This window comes from Zootoca vivipara, chromosome 6, assembly GCF_965207765.1.
Source record: "Zootoca vivipara chromosome 6, rZooViv2.hap1.1, whole genome shotgun sequence".
In the NCBI taxonomy this organism is placed as follows: Eukaryota; Metazoa; Chordata; class Lepidosauria; order Squamata; family Lacertidae; genus Zootoca; species Zootoca vivipara.
The window spans coordinates 49603857-49619419 of record NC_142589.1 but is presented as its reverse complement, the minus strand read 5'-3'; the positions used below and the strand labels follow the sequence as shown (position 1 = coordinate 49619419).

Here is a 15563-nt window from a genome sequence, read left to right as displayed (position 1 = left end):
GCTCACACATATTTACACCTGGAGCCTTCAACAGAGGGGGTGCAGAACATTACACCCAAAGAGTGTTCCTCAATGATTCTCTCATAGCTTCAGCAAACTTGGCTCCAAAGCAACAGCCAGTTATGGCCCCTGATCTCTCAGTGCAGCCTCTTCCAGACAGGATTCAGGAATCCATTAGTTGGAGTCTTCTCAAACTCTAACCCTTCACTGAATGTAGAGATTGCCTCCCCAATCATAACAATAAGGAACATAGGAAACTATGATTTTGAGTCAGACTGCTTGACCCATCTAGCTCAGTATTGTCTGCACCGACCAGCAGCAGCTCTCCAGGACTTCAAGCAGGGATCTCTCCTAGCCCTTCCTGGAGACGCTGGTGATTGAATTTTGCAGGCAAAGCAGCTGCTTATCCACTGAGCGTCTGACAGTGCAGATGGCAAGCGTTGACATTTCAAACTAGTCACAGGGGCTACCAGAAAAGATCAGGCCTACTCTGCTGCCCTGTGCCTTTAGCAGAGGCTGCCTGGTGGCAGAGGCTGTTGTTGCTGCTGCTGCAGGTGAGGGGGGGAGGAGGGATGTGGCTGGGCGAGGAGGAGAAGGAGGCGGTCATGTGACTATTCGGCATGAAACTGCTGCTGCTTGTCCAAAAAGGTCACCTTGGAATGCTGCAGAGGGAGAGGGGTGCTGCAGGGAAGGTGGCTGGGAGGCTGATCCTCTACACAGCCTGAAAAAAGGAGAGAGGCAGGGAAAAAGCTGTCAAGAGAACAGAATGGAAAGCTGCAGGCCGATTCCTTTCAGGCATGTTCTAGGCTGCGCTGATCCAGGGACCTTGTTTCCATGCCACCCCTTTCCCCTGAAATTTCTGTCCCTGAGAATCTGAACAATGCCAGTGGCAAACCATTGCAGTCCAGTATGTATTTCTGTGTTGCAATGAGTTGCACTAGATGACCCTGTTCTGGCTGGGGCTGATGAGAGTTGTAGTCCAACATCTGGAGGGCGCCAGGTTGGCAAAGGCTGTCCTAAAGTGTGCGCGCGCCAGCATGGCTTGCTCCCGCCAACCCCAGCATCATATGCTTGTGCTGGCTGGGGCTGATGGGAGTTGTAGTCCACCAACATCTGGAGGTTGAAGTCTGTTCTGTGGGAAACTCTGAAGGTTAGCACACTCAGCAAGGACTGGTGCATGGTGTTCTCCACCAGCAAGGCAAGGAGTTGGCACGAGAAAAGGGGAAGATCAGTAGGCCTGGTCCCACGGAGCAGCTGGGGGAAGCAGGCCAGGCCAGGCCTTCTGCAAGGCCCATGGCTAGTGCTGCTGGCTATGGTTGAGGCAGGCAAGGGGGTAGCAGGAGAGCTCTAGAGATGTGACTATCAGACTTTGAAAAGTGGGTATCACTGGATCAAGTTCATAAATTTTGTTGACTCAACTAAACTAAGTAATCTTAATTGGATTTTTGAATAAATGTGTGATTCATTGTGGCTTTTTCGATTTTCATTCTGTTATTATCTTCCTTAGTGAGTCATGCAAACTGCTAATCCGAATAATGCTTTTTATAGCGTAGGATAGGGTAGGGTTGGGGCATTGGGGATGAGTTTATGGAACCAAGGAGACAGTGGCCAGAAAAGTTTGGGCACCACTGTTTCAGGCTCTGGGGACTGCCTTTTAGTCTCCTCGGGGTTCCCCTGACTCTCAAAGCCACCTGCGCCATCCACCCATTGGAATCTGGTGGCAGAGGTGTCTCTTCAGAGGGCTCTGGTGCCAGTGCAGTTAACCACCCACCAATTCAATCTACATTTATACATAACAATGAACAAATGCAAATTTGTGTCATGCTGCAACCCCTTTAAGCACCTAGCAATTTCACAGGTTCCTTGTAATTTGGACAATTGGGTCCCTGAAGGCCAGGGATGATGGTTTCCCAGCACTAGGCAGTTACACTGGTGCAGAAACGGCTTGAAAAGAATATTTCTTCCTCCCCACACCTGGCTGACAGTACAGTACAAACAGGTCACACAGGAGCGCCAGTGTAGTGTTCATGGTTAGAGCGTTAGACTGTGACCTGGGAGACTGGAGTTCGAATCCACACTCAGCCCTGAAGCCCACTGGGTGACCTTGAGCCAGTCACTGCCTTTCAGCTTAGCCTACCTCACAGAGTTGTTGTGAGGATAGAATGGGAAGGTGAGAACCACACACACCACCTTGAGCTCCTTGGAGGAAACAGTGGTTTATAAATGCTATAAATACAATAATATAATAAAATAAAATAAAGGGTGGGGCAACCAGCACTCAGAATTTATTTCCAAGGACATGCTTCTTTGTTCCTCAAGCTTTTCAACCTTTTTTTTTTGTCCTGAGCCCTGTTGACTTTGACTCTGTCTCTCTTCCTGCCCCCACTTTGATCCCTTGCAGACAAGCTTTGCTTCAACACTTTCTTCAACTTTGAGGATATGCAAGAGATCACCAAGCACTTTGTCGTCTGCCATGTGGATGCTCCTGGGCAGCAGGCGGGGGCCTCACAGTTCCCTCAGGGGTAAGTGCCTCCCATGGAGCAGCCTCTCCCAAACCGGCACCCCTCCAGGCATTTTGGATTACAACTACAACTCCCATCAGCCACCAGCATCATATGGCCGAGCTGACTGGGGCTGATAGGAGTTGTAGTCTGAAACGTCTAGGACACACTCTGTTCTTGCTGTGTTATGGAATTGCTTGATCATCATTGCCACACCTGGCCAGGTTTCCCATCAGGGATCAGGAATGTGTGGCCCTCTAGGTGTTGTCGGACCTCAGCTTCCGTCATCTCCAGCCGTCAGCCAGGTGGGCTGGAGCCGATGAGAATTGCACTTGGACCCCATCTGGAAGGGCACAGGGTTCTCCATCCCTGCCTTAAACGGAGTCCCTCAAACACTCCCTTGTGGGTCATGCTGTGGTGATGGTTGTAACTTGGCAGCCTAGTGAGGATGTGAAACTTGTGGTGGATGATGACCTTCTCATTGCATGCTGATATCAACTCTTCCTGGGAGGAATAACTGTCATGGGTCTGTGTATCAGTCATGTTGGTCATGTGAGCTGGCCCTGGTTCAAGGCAAACATGGCTGGACCTTCTCTAAGGGTAAATGGCATGGGCAGCCAATAGCTCAGATGCCGAAGCAGACCAGCCCCACACTCCCACAGATTGGGGGAGGAAGGAGAGGTCCAGGACTGGCTCAGAGGATGGGGACTTCTCTAAAGGAGAATTGGGGTTTCCCCAGAAGATCAAAAAGAGGGGTGCTTCCCTAGTCTCTGGTGGGTCTTTCCCTTATATCTCCCCCATCATGCTAGAAGAAGACATCAACATTGTGTCCTGGCTCTCCTGCTTTGTCTTCACAGGTACCAGTATCCTTCCATGGACCAGTTAGCTGCCATGCTGCCCAGTGTCGTCCAGCACTTTGGGTGAGCCTTGGGTGACCTACTTTTCCTTGTTGTCATGTGAAATCACATGATGGGGCAGGACTCCCAGGGAGGCAGTGGAAGGAGGAGGATGGTTTTTAATTTAGCTGGGAGCAAAAGCACTATACCTTTGCAGGCCTCCTGCCCTATACAGTAGATGTTTTAGACTCTGGCTCCCATCATCCCCATCACCATGTGGTCCTTCTGGCTGGGGCTGATGTAGTCTAATCCATCCAGAAGGCAGCAGGATGGAGAAAATGATGGCATGAGTGAACGGTGGATGAAGTAATTGGATAAATTGCCACTGATAAAGCTGGGGAATATTTTAGAGCTGGTTAATAAGTTGCTTGGAAGGAAATAAATCAGCTGATAGTATTTGTCTTATAAAAATTCTATGATTAAGATATTTGGCAAACACGAAGCATCAAACTTTATTTGAGTGAAGGAGGCTTGAAGGACAGCCACGAAAGTCCACCAGTGGGAGGAAGGAAAGGAAGTGGCTGCCTAGGGACCACTGATCACTTTTCTTTCCGCAGGTTCAAGTGTGTGATCGGGATTGGTGTGGGAGCAGGCGCCTATGTCCTTGCCAAGTTTGCTGTAAGTGATCAGATGGTGGGTGGGTGTGTCCTGCATCCTAGCCAGACAAGGGGTTTTGGGTTGTGTTTTTAAAACTATCAAGGCCCAGCACCATTTTTGGTGTTTTCCAGGGCAGGGACCTGCAGTCTGATCCTTGGCATGCTTACTCAATGAAGCTGATTGCCGGGTAAGAAGAGTGATAGTACCAGCAATTCCTATTTGAAGTGACCTGGGACTTGCAGCTCAGGGCTTTGGAGAGAAAACACTTTCTCCACCCCACTCTTTGATTTCTTAACTCCCCACAGAAGTCTCAAGTTGTGGCTCTGAATTGGACGGACTGTGCCTTGTTACTGGGCAGAGCAGCCTTCCTCGACTTGGTGCCCTCCAAATGTTTTAGACTACAACTCCCATCAGCTCCAGAAAAGCACTGCTCCGCTGGCTGGGGCTGATGGCAGTCGTAGTCTAAAAGCATCTGGAGGGGAAGGCTAGAGAAGGTAACCCAATCATTGTATTTGTATTTTTAGATTCTAAAGATATAGTGCTTGCTTTAAGATGCTCGCTTTGATGCTTACTAATTGCCTTACTAATTGTACTAATTACTAATCTCTGTCCCAGTGGATACATCTGTGAGCCAGAATAAACTCCATCTGCTTGTCTATCTGTCTCGATTTAGCTGATCTTCCCAGATCTGGTTGAAGGCCTTGTTCTGGTCAATGTGGACCCCAATGGCAAAGGTTGGATTGACTGGGCAGCCACCAAGGTGAGACAGCCTCCCCTCCCTGCCGCTACTGGGTGTGTGTCAGAGCCAAGTCTCTGCAGGCCAATTGATTTTTTTTTTTATAATATTTTTTTATTAATTTTCAAACAAAACTAAACAAACTACACAACTACACAAACATACAATACAACACTGTCCCTTCGTTTTCCCTCCACCCACTGGTCCACCTCTGCCACCAGTGAAACCCGTGGGCTTTGAGAATCAAAGGGGGTCCATTGTAAGTTGGGTTTGACCTCCCCCCTCCCTCCTCCCCCCTCTTCCCCCCCCTGCCACTGAAGGGACAGGAATGGAGGAGCTCTGAGGATTGGTTTCCCCCAGCTCTTTCATAAACATACTTAAACAAATATATACATAACAATAATAATAATAGGGGAGAATTTTAACTCCCCAATTCTTATTATCTTAACCTTATAATTGTGACTTCCTCGATAGTCTTCCTCCTGGTTTTCCCTAAACAAAATCTAAAAGCTTATGGCGGGTTTTCTATTTCAGTTTAAAATCCTTTTCTTATAATATTAACTCAATCCTCCTCCTTTTCCGTGCTGCCCTCCCACAGGCCCCCTCCTGCTACAAGAGGAACCTGTAGGGCACAGCATTTCCAAGGTTCCATTATATCCCCTCCTCACCCCTCCGAGCACTCCCTGCCACTGAGTATCTCAGAGTAAGGAGAGGAGAGTAGGCAGCTTTCTGCCTAGAACCTAACTTAACTTACAAAAATTTACATTAACTTAAATACTTTCCTAAGCCGTTCTTATGCCTCCCTCCAGAAAACCCAGCTTATTTTCTTTCATTTTTACACTCCATCTCCTCTCCCTAAGTCTTTTCCCCCAATTGGATCAGCATTTCCGTTAACAGGCCAAAATTTCGAAAACCGTCTTTCAAAAACTAAAAGTATAACTTTTAACTAAAATTTTCATCCCACACCCATTCTTTCCCATATCCGTCTCCAGGCCCTTGTCCCCCTCTGCCCCTGTCTTTCCCATTCCTCACTGACATCACCCCACATTCCAACCCCTCCAGGATCTTCAAGTCCATTAAACCTCAAGTTCCTTTGCTTCTCATTTTCTTGCTCTGCTTGTTTTTCTTCCTTTTGAAGTCCATGCTTTGCTTCATCCCAAGCATATTTTTTATAGTCCAAGTCCTCTTTAAAATTTTCATCAACTTGTTTCTCCTGACATCCAGTCTCAATCTCCACAGTCTCCAAATTCAAATTTTCCTCTAAGTCCTGGACTTGGACTTCAACCTCAGCTGCTGGTGAATTGGGATGTTGCCGTTCCTTGTAAATGTCCTCCCATATTTGTAGATAGTTTAGCACAGCCTCCTGGAAGGCTCGAGAATACTTTGTTTTCATACTTTTCCTAACCGCAGACAAACAGGAGGTGGAGAACAAAGGGTGCTGGAAAATTCCTTCCTTAGACGATCGACTCCAATTTGGCTGTTCTTTTCCTTTGTCTTTTGATTCAATCACAAATCCATTCTTAGTTCCAATATTAAATAGTTCTACCACGTTTTCAGTCAATTTTTACTAATCACAACAGTGCAATAAATCCACCCGGTCTTTTGACAGTTTGACAGCTTTTGACAGCTGTCAAAGCACTCTCCCCCTTAATAATGCTGTACCTCAAGGGGTGCCGGACTCGGGAGTTGAGAGGGTTCGAAAAAGTCTTTCTTTCTCTCGGGTCCACAATTCCAAATACTTTTCGTCGTTCGGCTTAAGATTTTTTAAAGCGCCTCCCAGTTTTCCATTAGGAAGAGACCGACTTCCGTTTCTTTAAAGTCTCTCCTATTTTTCCAATTAATGAATTTAAAGTCCGTAATCAAAATTCCACTTACTTTATGGAAACCTTTAACTTTGTTCGGAAGAATCTGCCGCTTGCCGGGTCAGGACTCGGAGCTTCACTTCTCGGAGGTAAGATTAAGCCCAAAATGGCTCCCGCGGTTCCACCCCGCCGGCTCTCGATCGCTCTACTGAGCTCTCGGGCAGTGGGGGATCCGCAAAACGGAGCAGCTGCTGGGCGCGTGAGTCACCGGGACTCTCTACCCGGTGCTTTTACGGGGAGTCCGCTCGCTCTGCGGACTTCCCCCCCCTCCGCGAAGCCAGGGACTTCGGCACGCGAAGTCCCTGCGTCCTTCTCTCCGCCGCGACAGACCGGAGAGGTTTCTGAGGTTTGAGGTTTCTGATGCTGCTGCTCAAGTAGACTCATTGCTGGGGACAGATCTTTGGATCCATGGACATTTGTGCAAAAAGCAAAGTTCATGCATCTCCCTCTGGCAGCCCATACAGAGTGGGGCCACAGGGCATGTTTGGGGAGCAGGTGTTGGTAACGTATTGTTTTATTCATTTTTAACCGCCAATAATACATAAAACAGGAAACAAATTTCCCCCTCCTTTCCTATCAATAAAAAAAAACTAATTACAATGGCCTCCCTGATTGCTCACTTTTAGTTTGGTTTGCTTAGCATACAAACAAACATATATTCTTAGGTAATTAGTACAAATGATGAGTACATTTGCCCTCATGTGGCTTGTCCTAATTCACTGGTTCTGTTTCCAGGTATGTTATTACTGCCTGCCAGTCTTTCATAAAATGATCTGCTTCTATCTCCTTTCTTGGCTTCTAAATTGTTGTGCTAATTGATCCATAATTAAGAAATCCCAGGGTTTTCTTAACCCAATCCAGGCATGTAGGGGTTTTCATTTTTGTGCTATCACAAATTGAGCAGCTGTTTACTAATCTCCATCTAGGGCTCAGAATATCCCAGACCACAATAACCTGTGCAAATAAATAAATAAATATTCCACCTGTTTGCTTAATCCCTGTTAACTCCCCCCCCACACACACCATTTGCACACCTTGAGAAGAAAAGCAATTCAACCTTCAGCAATGAAGGCAATGAGTGACTTAGCACAGAAGGCTTGACAGGGGGATGTGTAGAGTGTACAAATGACACACAGAGCCTAGCCCCCCAAAAGCTTGCTGCTGCCGCTCTTCAACATCTGCCACCTGAGGTAGCTGCCTCATTCTACCTAATGAGAGGGCCAGACCTGGAAGCTGCCCACACATTTAATGCGACAAGCTAGCTCTTTTTCAATGGGCTATTGGGGTGTGCAGAGTGTTCACATGCAACCATTCTTGGGGCAATTAAAACCCCCACACCTCCCAAAATAAAGCTGCCTGTGGCTCAGTGCAGTGCTGGATCTGTATAGTAGTTACCATAGTCCTTTGTTCCTATTTTCCAGCCTTGTGATGGAGGCTTCTCCAACCTGGAGCCCCCCAGGTTCTATCGGTCGCAACCAAATAACAGATTCCAGTACCAGAGCACACTGCCATTCCTTTCTGTGGGTGTCACAGCTTGGGACATACTTGGTTGGGTGTGTGTGTGATGATGGGTAGTCTCAGGAGACCAAGAGCAGGTGGGCAACAGTGGGCCATCCCCAGCTGACAAGACAGCTCCTCCCAAGAGTTCTGCTCCCCACTTGGCTTGGGTCCAAGCAACTGGGTTCTACCGGTATGTCCACCCCTGAGAGTCCATTCTTGACCCACCTATAGGATATTTCAAGCACATAAAGTCTCTGTCATCTAATTTGGGTCTTGGTAGTGACCACAAAATAACATTGATGGGCTCAAAAGCTCAGATGACTTTAAAAGGGAATTCGCCCGGCCTTCCCTAGTCAAGGGTCTTCCAAAAGTTTTGGACTATGTGCATCATCCCCAGCTCCAGACAGCTGTGCTGGCTGGGGCTGATGGGAGTTGTAGTTTGGTTGAGGAAGCCTGAATTAGACAAATTCCTGGAACAGGAGAGGATTGTCAACAGCTATTAGGTGTGGAACATCAATTGGGCTTAGAAGAAAGTCACACTTACTTCAGGTTCTAGTTACAGGTAGGTAGCCGTGTTGGTCTGAGTCGAAGCAAAATAAAAAATTTCCTTCAGTAGCACCTTAAAGACCAACTAAGTTTATATTTTGGTATGAGCTTTCGTGTGCATGCACACTTCTTCAGATGCACACTTCTTCAGATACTTCTTCAGATACTTCTTCAGGTATCTGAAGAAGTGTGCATGCACACGAAAGCTCATACCAAAATATAAACTTAGTTGGTCTTTAAGGTGCTACTGAAGGAATTTTTTTATTTTACTTCAGGTTCAGAGGGCACCGGAGTGGAATGTTAGTCTGATATTGCAAGGCAATTAATTCTTTACTCTTATGCTCTGCTTTCAACTTTCAGCTCTCTGGCCTGACTAGCACATTGCCTGACACAGTTCTGACTCACCTGTTCAGCCAGGTAAGAAACATGCAACAGCTGTGGAAGGAGCTGGGAGAGGTGGGGGGTACTTCTCTGTTAATCTCCTCCCATTCTGCTTTGGGAGCTGAGACACTTCTTGAAAGCCTCCAGCTGGCCCTGTCCAAGAATGACTAGGGAAACCTCTTTAAAAGGACACTGCAGCCTGAGTCATCCATGCAAGGAGCTTGAGAGGCAGCCTGGTGGAGGTTGTCACATCCTGACAAGGTGTTGGTTCCTGTGATGCAGCTTCCCACCTGGTTTTGGCAATATTTTGGTGCAAGTCACCAAGAGAGGGCTTGGGTTTCCCACAGTAAAAAAAATATCAGATGTGACCCTGTGATGCACAGATATCTCCAGGTGACTGCATTTTAAGCAGATGCTTACAGGTGTGGAGGGCCTGGGGCAGAGAGTAAGTCCCTATTTGGTTTCAGCAGTCAATAGCAACAAAATGCCAGAGACTCTGTAAGAGAGACCCAGAGTTCTGCCCCACGAAAATGACACATTTTCAAAGCTGGGACAAAAGCCCTGAGCCAGGCCTGAACGCTGGCAGGGCTTCTTTAAAACTTCACGCAGGTCTCTTACCAAGGATGAATCCAGAGGGATCATGCTGGGAAGTGTGTGTTGTGTATTGAGTCAAAGGATTTTATCTCTGTATTATTATTGTCTGTATTTGCATTAGGATAAAGTAACTGCCTTTTGGTTCCAGAGGGTACAGCTACTATTGGTTCATTTAAGCTGCTGTATTTGGATCCTCTGTCTTATTGGTTCCCTCCAAAAGGCAGCACTGTGATTGCCTGATATTGTTCCCTCCAAAATGTATCCCTTTCTAGCTAGTTCCCTGTCCCTATAAATGTAGCCTTCCTGCCCTCAGAGTCAGTCTTGTTCACTTTAATAAAGAGCTGTTACTAGAGAACTGTCTCCAGCATGTTTTGTCAAGAGAGCTGAAATCACAAACCCCACGTCACAACAACTGGCGACGAGGATGGGATCCGGAATGCTGAGGAGCGGTTAAACACAACCCTGCCTCGGAGTCCGGATTGCAGCTGAGAACAAGACTCACTGGCCAGCTGAGAAGACGACCCTGCCCGCTAGGACAATGGAGAGTCCAAGGGTATTGGAGCCCTTCCAGCCATCAGAGCCCCACACCTGGGAAGACTACGTCGAACGCTTCGAGTTCTTCGCAGTGGCTCAAGGGATCACCGATGCCAGCAAAAGAAGGGCCACATTCCTGAGCTACTGTGGGCCCGAGACCTTCAAGCTAGCCAAGGCATTACTTGCTCCAGCGAAGCTGAGTGAGACATCTCTCCAAGATATTCTTGCCTGCCTAACAAGCCACTTGGCGCCTACTGAGACCAAGATGGCCCGGCGGATGGAGTTCCATAAGAGGCAGCAGCATGCTGGGGAGTCTGTATCCGCATTTCTGGCTGAACTCCGGAAGCTCGCTCAGCACTGCGGCTTCCAAAATCTGGAAGAGACTCTCCTGGATCGGTTTATTGGTGGTCTGAGCAGCAAGAAAGCCAGAAGACGCATCGTGGCTAAAGAAGAGGTTACCCTTGCTTCAGCCTTGAAGGAGGCCACCGCCACGGAGAATTATGAAAGAGAGGAGCTTGATGCCAGTCGCAAGGCCACTAAGCCACAGATAGAAGTTGCGCATGCCATGGACAAGCTAGAGGCTACTCCGAGCCAGAGCCCAGTCCGTGGGGTCGAGTTGGTGCGTCAGGCATGCACAGTGCACAAAGATCACCGAGGCAGTTGCCCAGGTTGTGGCGGAAACCATGGGCGGAAGAGTTGTCGTTTCAGGGATGCTATGTGCCGGATGTGCGGGAAGACAGGTCGCATCGCCAGGGTCTGTAGATCGGCGGCGTCAGGAGCAACAGGAGCACCTAGACTGGAGCATCGCAGACCGCCCACAGCAACTCATTTTCGAAAGGACTGCCACTACATAACGGAGATCAACGGGAGGGCCGTGCAGTTTCCAGCGCAAGGCAAGGCACACGTCAAGGTGAAGATTGAGGGTCAGCAGTGCGACATGGAGGTGGACTCTGGATCTGCATTCACCATTGTGTCGGACCAGACCGCGAAGACATTCTTCCCCAGGGGTAAGTTGCCCCCTCTGGAGCCCTTCCCGGCAACCTTGCAGTCGTACTCAGCAGGCCGCATCCATGTTATGGGAATGTGTGCCGTGAGAGTACAGTTCCGGGACAAACAGGCTGTACTCAAACTGGTGATTGCGAAGGGCAGTCGCCCCAGTCTCCTGGGCACTGACTGGTTCCCCGCCCTGGGACTGAGTATCTCAGGGCTTAATTCAATCCAAACCTGCCCTGAGATGAGCGAGGCATTATGCAAGGAATTTGCTAGTCTCTTTAATGGAAAACCGGGTTGTTATAAAGGGCCCCCAGTTGACTTCGAGTTGGACCCCGGGGTGGCCCCAATCCGACTCAAACCAAGGCGAGTGCCATTTGCACTGCAACCCAAGATTGAGGCAGAGCTGGATAAATTGGTCAAGCAGGGAGTTCTCTCACCCGTGGACTCTGCTAAGTGGGAGACTCCAATCGTCACACCCCTTAAAGCAAATGGGGAAGTCAGGATATGTGCAGATTACAAATGTACTATCAATAAGGCACTCAGGGGAAACTCATACCCCATTCCAGTCGTATCACATCTGTTGGCTAAACTGGCTGGGGGCAAGGTGTTCGCCAAAATTGACCTGGCACAAGCTTACCAACAGCTGCCAGTAACCCCACAATCAGCGGAAGCACAGACTATTGTCACACATAAAGGGGCATTCAGAGTTAACAGATTACAGTTCGGAGTTTGTGTGGCCCCAGGGATTTTTCAAGGGCTCATGGAACGCCTGTTAAGGGGTCTGCCGGGGGTCTTGCCATTTTTTGATGACGTTTTGATTGCTGGAAAAGACCCACAGGAACTGGTTGCGCGTGTCCGTGCAGTGTTGCTCAAGTTCAAGGAGGTGGGGTTGCAACTGAAAAAAGAAAAATGCAGTTTTGGGGTGCCAACTGTGGATTTCTTGGGGTTTAAAATTGATGCATCAGGCATCCACCCCACAGATGCTAAGATTAAGGCCATCATCGAGGCACCACGACCACAGAACAAGACGGAGTTGCAGTCATTCCTGGGACTTATTAACTTTTATCATTCATTCTTACCCCAGAAAGCTTCGGTAGCTGAACCATTACATAGACTTTTGCAGAAAAAGAATGTGTGGCGATGGGGGCGGGAGCAGCAGAAGGCTTTTGACTCCTTGCGAGAAATGCTGAGTAGCAGGAGCGTCCTTGCTCATTATGATGAGTCGAAGCCGCTGGTCCTGGCATGTGATGCCTCTCAATACGGCCTGGGGGCTGTGCTGAGTCATAGGGAACCGGATGGGTCGGAAAAGCCCATCTCTTTCTATTCCCGTACGTTGTCACCCACGGAGCGCAACTATGCTCAAATTGATAAAGAGGCACTAGCAATTGTGTCAGGAATCAAAAGGTTCTATGATTATTTGTACGGTCGCCATTTCTCCATTGAAACGGACCACAAACCACTGTTAGGGTTGTTCAACCCAAACAAACAAACGCCACAAATTCTCTCCCCCAGAATGTTGCGTTGGTCAATATTCCTGAATGGGTTCCAGTACACCTTGACCCATGTGCCGGGGAAACAGTTGTGCCACGCTGATGCGCTGAGTCGATTGCCCCTTCCTGGCGGGAGCAATGAGGATCCTGCTCCGGCGGAGCACATTATGATGCTAGAAACACTTCCGGGGGCTCCTGTAACAGCTACTGATATAGCTGAGAAAACGAGGAAAGATGCTGTTCTCTCCCGTGTGCTCACTTGGGTGGGGAGGGGGTGGCCAGGTGGTCCGCATGAAGAAAAATTCAGGCCTTATGCGACAAGGCAGCACAAATTGTCCATGCATAAGGGTTGTCTCCTATGGGGAGATAGGGTGATCATCCCAGCACCACTGAGAAACAGGGTTCTTGAGACGCTTCACATGGGACACCCGGGAATGGTCAGGATGAAGTCGCTAGCCCGATGTTATGTGTGGTGGCCTGGAATGGACCAGAACATAGAACAATGGGTACGAACATGCAAGGCATGCCAAGAGGTGCGGCCAGAAGTGGCCAGAGCACCAGTCCACTGGTGGGAGCAGTCCAGGACTCCCTGGAGCCGGCTGCACATAGATTTTGCTGGGCCATTCCAAGGGAAGGTCTTTTTGGTTATCGTTGATGCATATTCCAAATGGTTAGAAGTGGCGATGGTCCCTAGCATGGCATCAGCTGCCGTAATCAAGGTGTTGAGGCAGCTGTTTGCAACCCACGGGTTACCTGAGACCATTGTATCAGATAATGGGGCAGCTTTTGTATCCCAAGAATTCAGGGCATTCTTGGCTGATAACTTCATAAGAGGGGTCACATCCGCGCCCTTTCACCCATCCTCCAATGGGCAGGCTGAGCGCATGGTAAGAACAGCCAAAGAATCCATTGCGCGCTTAATGGAGGGTAACTGGTCGGCTCGCATTGCACGAATGTTATTTTTGCAGCATGCGACGCCGTGTACTGCGACGGGCAAATCGCCAGCTGAGCTGCTCTTAGGTAGAAGACTGGTAACGGTGCTGGATTATGTCCACCCAGATAAAATGCCAAACCGTAATTCAAGAGCAACCCCCCAGGCTGAGACTGACACAACAAGGTATCTCGCCCCTGAAGATCTGGTCTGGGTGAGGAACTATTCACGAGGTCCGCGGTGGGTGGCCGGTGTGATCACCCGGGCTAGTGGACCTGTGTCCTATTATGTGACCTTGGAAAATGGGCAAGTTTGGAAGAGACATATAGATCAGCTGAGGCGCCGGGCGCTCAGCAGGGAGGAGTCAGATAATTCATCCCTGGCTAATGACGCACAGCTGCGAGACCAGAGTGAAGATGGCCCAGAGGTGCAGTCACCAGGGGCTTCAGCAAATGAACCAGGGTCTGCTAGTCCTCAGGATGACGAGGTACAGGTAGGGGACCCTGAGATGTCTGGGACTCCATCTGTTCCTGACGAAACCCCTATAGCAGCCCCTCCACCACAGGTAACACCCAATCCAGAACCTGCAACACCTGTTGTCAGGAGATCAAGTAGAAGTTGTAGGACCCCACAGTACCTGAGGGATTACGTCTGCTGTGCTCACTAGGGGGGGAGGGGTGTTGTGTATTGAGTCAAAGGATTTTATCTCTGTATTATTATTGTCTGTATTTGCATTAGGATAAAGTAACTGCCTTTTGGTTCCAGAGGGTACAGCTACTATTGGTTCATTTAAGCTGCTGTATTTGGATCCTCTGTCTTATTGGTTCCCTCCAAAAGGCAGCACTGTGATTGCCTGATATTGTTCCCTCCAAAATGTATCCCTTTCTAGCTAGTTCCCTGTCCCTATAAATGTAGCCTTCCTGCCCTCAGAGTCAGTCTTGTTCACTTTAATAAAGAGCTGTTACTAGAGAACTGTCTCCAGCATGTTTTGTCAAGAGAGCTGAAATCACAAACCCCACGTCACAACAGTGTGTGTGAGAGAGAATATGAAACCGAGTGAAAAGCCACCTGTCTGCAGCACCCCTTCTGGCAGGGTATCAAATACCTTTCCTTACCCAGGATCAGGGTTGGCAGCCAGCCAGCCTGCTCAGCAAACTCAAAATTGCAGAGGTGACCAGACTTCATTTTGTGGTGTGTTTCTAGGCACAGGTCTGCTCTTTAAAGCACCATATCAGAGTGCTTTGTTTTGCCCCCTACACTTTCCCTGTGAAAACTCTTTACTGCTGAACCAGAGCAAATAGCAATCTGTGGAAAACCCAAATTGCTGTTTGTTCCGATTCAGCATCAGAGGGTGGGTTTCTGCAGGGAAAGTGTCAGGGGCAAAGAAAAGCACTCAGACAAGGTGCTTTAAAGTCCAGACCTGTCTCTGGAAAATGTGGGGGGAAAGTTAAGTACGGCTGAGTCCTAGGTTTGCAATTTTAGTGTGGCTTTTAAGTGGTGAGTTGTGCCCAACAAAGAGGTGCATCCAGCAAGAGTCCTTGGGCTCACAGAGGTGCTTTTCCAGTCAATGCCTCCTCCAGCCCAGAATGGTGGCTCTGGTCCTCAATGGTGCTCTGACTTGGCCTCCTTTCTGTCTGCCCTCTTGCTACACCCACAGGAAGAGCTGGTGGGGAACACAGAGCTTGTGCAAAGCTATCGGCAGCAGATCAGCAGCATGGTGAACCAGTACAACCTCCAGCTCTTCTGGAACATGTACAACAGGTAGGGGCAGGGGCTGAAGGAACTGCAAGCATCTTGGATCATGCTTTCCTCCCAGTAGACAGCTACCACCATACTCTCCCCAATCCCCCCTCTTTTTAAATTTGCTTGCAAGCTCTATAGCTCACATCCAGTTATGATGAAGCTTGTTTTTAATAATACCTTAAAAAAAACTATTTATTAATGTTTTTACTTATTAAAATGTATATACTACTTGATTGCAAAAAAACCCCAACCCTCAAAA

At 48.6% G+C, this 15563-nt stretch overlaps 1 protein-coding gene across 6 annotated transcripts in view; it reads left to right on the top strand.

The window, feature by feature from the left end:
* Positions 1-15563, top strand: part of NDRG4 (NDRG family member 4) — a 55885-nt gene that overhangs the window by 28764 nt on the left and 11558 nt on the right. For all 6 annotated transcript variants that reach the window (XM_088672099.1, XM_035118911.3, XM_035118909.3 and 3 more), the window contains 6 exons: positions 2402-2522; positions 3359-3421; positions 3955-4015; positions 4668-4754; positions 8999-9055; positions 15219-15322. In XM_088672099.1, the coding sequence (XP_088528225.1) occupies positions 2402-2522; positions 3359-3421; positions 3955-4015; positions 4668-4754; positions 8999-9055; positions 15219-15322 (493 nt within the window). The remainder of the gene's footprint in view (positions 1-2401; positions 2523-3358; positions 3422-3954; positions 4016-4667; positions 4755-8998; positions 9056-15218; positions 15323-15563) is intronic.